General features: G+C 38.2%; 1 protein-coding gene across 1 annotated transcript; it reads left to right on the top strand.

Annotated features, from left to right (window-relative positions):
* The first annotated feature begins 391 nt into the window (after nt 1-391).
* Nucleotides 392-3,566, top strand: LOC141605659 (nuclear intron maturase 1, mitochondrial). Its single transcript, XM_074424535.1, has one exon. The coding sequence runs from the start codon at nt 552-554 to the stop codon at nt 2,631-2,633; it is 2,082 nt and encodes a 693-aa protein (XP_074280636.1). The 5' UTR covers nt 392-551; the 3' UTR covers nt 2,634-3,566.
* The last annotated feature ends 2,850 nt before the right edge of the window (nt 3,567-6,416 follow it).

Raw genomic sequence — 6,416 nt, 5'->3', positions numbered from 1 at the left:
TGTTTTGATTGGTTAGCTTAGACGACAAAGTTTTAAACCGAATCAATGGAAGTAAGGATAAGCATGGGGAGAGATGAAGCACAGTAGACTGAGAAACATTAAATGAAAAGTGATATTATGGCTAATAATTGGTATTAAATATTAAGGGAAGTACACGGTGGCAATTAAATATTGAATAAAGTACATGGTGGCATTAAACAATGAACAGTGGCAGCCGACTGTTTTGTTTGTGCTGTCAGCTACTTGTGTGTGCAACCCGGTACCAAATACATGTAATACGGTATGTATTTGACGCGTCGCAAGTTTGCGACGTATATAACTTGTGACGGGTATACCCGTCACAAATAAGAATTTGTGATCATGAGAATATCTTTAATTATTAATGTGCGATAGTGTAGGACACACAATAGAGCAACCGAGTTGATAAATGTTACTATAAAATAAGATAGATGAACGGTCGGAACTCGGAAGGTAAGGCAAAGAAACCCCCAGCACACAGGTGGCAGTATGCAATGATGTGCTGCTTCAAATAAGGTGAGACATTAGCGCGCATGAAAACGATTATGTCATTGCGGACTTTGATCAAACACCTTCCCTGCAAGCGTTGGTTCCTTAGAACAGCATCTATTTCCTCCGCTTCTTCTTCTTCTTCAAACACAGAAACACAATCTCATCAACATCAACATCAACATCAACATAACCCAATTCAACTTATGAAACAAGACCCAATTGAAATATGCTCAGAAATATGGGTCAAATCCTTCTCAACTTCCAAAACCAAGCCTTTCTCCAATCTCACTGGTTTTCTCTCCAAATTTGACCTTTGGGTTTTAGCTTACCAGCGCATTGTTGCTGAGTCTACAGGTTCTTTCCCGTCTCGTAACGCCATTCATTCTCAGGTATTGCATGATCTTTTATCACTTCGTAATGCTGTTCTCAAGGGTAACTTTAATTGGAATATGAGAGCCCATTTGTATATTCATGCTCCAAATCAAAAACCCATTACTCAATTTACCTCAAAGAAGATGATTGCTAAGTTGTTAGAGTCGAATGCGCCGTTGTTTCAAGATAGGATAGTTCAGGAGGTGTTGTTTTTTATTGTTGAACCTGTTTTTGAGCCAAGATTTTCGTCCAAGTCTCATGCGTTTCGCCCTGGCCGAAATGCTCATACTGTTATAAGGACTATTAGGAGTAATTTTGCTGGCTATCTTTGGTATTTGAGAGGGGATTTGAGTGAGCTTCTGGAGAAGGTGGATAAGAGTATGGTTATGAATTGTTTGCAAAAACTGATTAAGGACAAAAGGGTATTGGGGTTGATCAAATCAGCTTTACACGATCCTCCGGGCCGTCAATTCAAATGTAGTAGTGATTCGAGGATAGGCCGAGGAAACAAGATGAAGAAAAAGAAAAAAGGTGACAAGAGAAAGGTTTTGAATCCGAATGAAGCAAAGCCAGACCCTTATTGGCTTAGGACATTCTACAGTTTTGCGCCTGAAGAGGCTGCTATGGTCCCGAATTATGGGTATTGTGGAATTCTTAGTCCGTTACTAGCTAATGTTTGTTTAAATGAGTTAGATCAGATGATAGAAAATAGGATAGAGAAATTTTTTAAGCCATCTAATATTGACATGCTGTGGAATAATGCGATAGACAGTAGTGTTCATAACCCTGCTTGGCCCGAGTTTGTTCCATCTGAAAGAAAGGACAAAACAAGAAAGATGGATTATATAAGATACGGCGGTCATTTCCTAATTGGCATTCGAGGATCCCGGGAAGAAGCAGTGGAGATGAAGAGGGTGTTGATTGAGTTCTGTGAAAACAACTTTGGGATTGAATTGGATAATTCAAAGGTGGGAATTGAACATGTAAGCAGGGGAATTCAGTTTCTTGACCATGTGATTAGCCATCGTATAATATACCCGACATTACATTACACAGCTACAGGTGGTGTAACTGTGAGCAAAAAAGGCGTGGGAACATTGCTTTCAGTTACAGCCAGCTTACCGCGGTGTATACGCCAATTTAGGCGCCTAGAATTGTTGAAAGGCGATAAGGATCCAGAGCCATTGCCGTGCACTCCTATGTTGTATTCCAGTCAAGCTCATACTAATTCTCAGATGAACAAGTTCCTTGAAACCATGGCTGACTGGTATAAATATGCTGACAACCGTAAGAAAGCTGTTGGGTTTTGTGCTTATGTGATCCGCAGCTCTTTGGCAAAGCTATATGCTTCCAGGTATAAGCTTAAATCTCGGGCGAAGGTTTATGGTATAGCGTCCCGTGATCTCAGACATTCTTTGAGGGGGAAAGGGAGAATGAACAGTGTGGCATCTGAATATTCAGATCTAGTGAGGCTAGGTGTTGCTGATCCCATTGAAGGCGTGCAGTTTTCCCACATGTCATTAATCCCAAGTTGTGATTATACCCCATTTCCTAGGGTTTGGGTCCCTGAGCATGAACAAGTTTTTCTGGAATATATTAAATTGCAAGATCCTAAATACTTTTGTGAACTGCTCACGTCAGTTAAAGCACAAGGTCTAAATCTACCTCAAGATGATGTATCTAAAATTGTATGGGACTTTAAAACTCTCGGTGTTCGTCGGTTTTGCAGTGAATCAGAAAGGCATCCTTAAGCTGTATAAATGAGTCACTGTCAAAATTGCATTTTTCATTTCAGTCAGTACCAAGCACCTGAATCTTAGCTGCTTGTGTGAAAGTTGGGGTTCAATTGGCGTTAGTATGGACATACTTAAAAAGAGTTACAGTGAGGCAATAGGATATAATTCTTGATTTCATAACATCTAACCCTTTTTCTCACAAATGAGGAAAGCTTGGTGAAGATAATTCTTTGGAGCTTCAAAGAAAACTTCTCAATCCGATACTGATGTAAGGTAAAGTTGTGATTTGTTCTGAGTTTGGGGCATCTGCGCTTGTTGTGGATAGAAGAATGTAACTCAGCACAAGGACAGGAAAGCTTTACCGGAGAAAGAGGTGTGGAGAGTAAAGCTTTTTCCAACACATGTGAAAAGTTGAAGGTTTGGGGGTAGGAGAATGATTGAATGTTTTTTGGTGAAAGCAAATAGGAAAGAAATTGGGAGATCTAACAAGAATGAGGAGTGCATAGGACCTTAGTAAATATGCTCACTAAATTGGTGCATGTTGAAGATTGAGTGAAAAATTTGGGGTAAAACATTGCTTTTCCTCTTCTTACAATCATGACAGCAACATGAGTAATTAGCTACAATGCGTCAATGCGGGCATTGCATTGTTTGAGAGATGGGTGACTGGCAGGTTTTGGCCATACAAGAGAAATGCCATTGTCAGAAGTCGGTAAATTTATTCACTCGCTCAATTTCATTTGTGCCCAGTCTAATCTGTGTGACATTAAGATATCTGTGTAGCTACAAAATATTTGCTGCGTCAGAATTCTTATCTTAAAAAAGTGTGTCCATGGTGGGTGCCTTTTAGCCAAGGCTCTTTAAGGAACTAGCAGAATCGTCTCTGGGCACCTTAGGCACACTACTGTATAAGGCGCACCAAGCGATGAACACAATGGAAATTTCATATATGAATCTTCTAATTCTGTTATTATGTCCGTCCCTTAGTGCAAAGCTACAGATATCTAGGCCCAGATATCTGTAGCTTTGTACTCTTCATGTAAGTCATTTTGGTCTAGTCCCAGATTAGTTAGTGTTGTATTGGTGGGGAAAGCTTAAAGGGCTGTGCATCGGTCCAAAACCGGACAGGACTGCAACCGGAATCGACAAAAATTCCGGACGGGACCGGACTAGATTACAAAAATTCTCGATTGGGACCGGACGGAAAACATTCCGGTCCACGACCGGACCGGACCGGTTGGACCAGAATTTGTCTTTACATGCCCACATTTTCTAATGGACCGGATCGGACCGTATTAAAATTTGAGTCATATTTAAGGAAAAAAAGTCTAGCCGTCTAGGGATCTTATTGGGCGGGGCGGCTCCTCATACAGGCGTACATGCACCACCAAGAAATACTCATACCCATACCTGCCCCACCTCCCATGGCGGGTACAAGTTTCCAAACCCGTACCCGCTCCACGGGCTGAAAATCAAAACCTTTACCTGCTTCATTTACCCACTAATCAGCTACTGTATATCATAATTTGTCTATACTTCTTTCAATAAAATGTACTTTAATTACTATGAATTTCCAAAGAGTTTCATTTTATCTTTATAATTTGGGATATTTTATATGATACCCCTTAACTTTTCGACTTTCTATGTGGTACCCCTACACTTTTTAAAACATACATGGTACCCCTAATTGTTGTCATTATCACTAAATGTACCCCTAAACTTTATTTTCCGTCAATTAAACTCAGTTTTAGGCGTTAAGTGATTACTTGGACGCGTAACCAAGCTTGTCATTTATCATCCCATGACAAAAGGACTCTATTAGGCTCAATATCCATCTTTCGACGTGATAATTTGGCATGGGATCAATAAATTTTCCGTCAAAATTTTTTTAGCCCATATATATCAATAAATATTAGGATCGAAATGGATATTGAGCCTAATACAGTCCATATGTCATGGGATAATAAATGACAAACTTGGTTATGCGCCCAAGTCATCATTTAACGCCTAAAACCGAGTTTAATTGACGGAAAATAAAGTTTAGGGGTGCACTTAGTGATAATGACAATAATTAGGGGTACCATGTATGTTTTAAAAAGTGTAGGGGTACCACGTAGAAAGTCGAAAAGTTGAGGGGTACCATGTAGAATATCCCTTATAATTTTAGATTTTCAACTAACAGTTAATAAATAACTTTATAAATAGTCATAATAGCTTTTTTTTTTAACAATTGGTGGGTAAGATGGTTATGTTAAGATTTAGCTCAGTTCAGAAAAGTTAAGCTCAAGTTCACTTGAGTTGAAGGTCGTATTGCAAAATTATTCAAAATTGTTTATCGTTGAAAGTTTCATTTGTTGTTCCATTTTGAATTTTTTTTTTTTTTTTTTTTTTTTTTTTTTTTTTATGAGGTAAGAAAACTAGGTTGATCCTCTCGGGTAGGACCAACCTATCTCATCCTTTCGAATGAGGGAGGTAAGTTGAAGCCACCGGCTATCAAACCACCTCGAAAGAGTTGGACATGAATGTCCAATAGAAGCCATGAAGTCAAGAACCTTGTTTGGCTTTCATTTAAAGCAATGTTTAATTATCACTTCATCGAAAAAATGAAGGTCTAATTTCACATCCTTAATAATACTAGAAATTTCCCAAGGAATTTGCCAGGTACCTCTAATCGAGTTAATCACACATAAATTATCACCCTCAACAATTAACTTTGAGATTCCTAAATATTTAGCTGCTAAAATGCCTTCTTTTAAAGCGAGAGCTTCCGCAACAAGAATACTATTGGAACCGCACTTTTTTGCTCCTAGCAAAACGACTTTACCATTGTGATCTCTTATTGAATATCCTAAGGCGGCTTTACTACCTTCTATTCTCGATCCGTCAAAATTTGGCTTAGGAAACCGTTTCTAGGTTTTTCCCACCAAATTTCTTCCTTCCTAAGATTGTTTCTAGCTGACTCTTCTATCTCGGGATTGTTGAGATCCTTAAATCTCGTCACATTCCAGGTCTTAATGCTATTATTACATAAAGTAATAAGTTTGCTGATATTTAAGTTAACATTATTAAAGATAATGTCATTTCTATGAAACCATGCATTCCACAAAATAAAGATAATCTTAGTGAAATCATCTCTTGAAATTAAATCTTTCAGAAAATTAAGTTTTGTTAGAAAACTTTGACTTGTAATATTATCATATTTTGACACAAACTCATTGAAACTAATAATGTTCAGGTCTTGGATGACAGATCCAATCAAGGGACATTCGTAAAAGAAATGATCTTTGTTTTCAATAGGATTATTGTACAGAACACAATGAGATGGGACATCAATATGACTCTTAAGAAGTCTACTTTTCGTTGGGAGACCGTCAACACAGGTTTTCCAAAGAAAAAATTTCAATTTTGGAGGAATATTCAATTTCCAAATCCACTGAAATTCACATTTGTCAAGAACTTGATCGAACAAACCTTGCGCTAACCAAGTTGCTGTCTTGGTAGAGAAAGTTCCGTCTGCAGACAACCCCCAAATGAGGGTATCTGGAATATCATTATGTGGTAGCGGAATGTTAGTAATCTGATTAACTATATCGTTATTCACTAAACTGGATAATTTACAAACATCCCATCGTTTGTCTGAGGTTATGAAATATTTAACCAAAAGGTTAGGGTCATGGTTACTATCATCATCAATCATAATGCTTGTAAGTGGGTGTGAAAAAACCCAATTATCAGACCAAAACTTAATGTTGCTACCATCACCTACTTGCCATCTTAGTCCTTTTCTAAAGAGATTTC

Source organism: Silene latifolia, chromosome 10, assembly GCF_048544455.1.
Source record: "Silene latifolia isolate original U9 population chromosome 10, ASM4854445v1, whole genome shotgun sequence".
Taxonomy (NCBI): Eukaryota; Viridiplantae; Streptophyta; class Magnoliopsida; order Caryophyllales; family Caryophyllaceae; genus Silene; species Silene latifolia.
The sequence above is the reverse complement of the archived record's forward strand: the minus strand, read 5'-3'. Positions and strand labels throughout refer to the sequence as shown.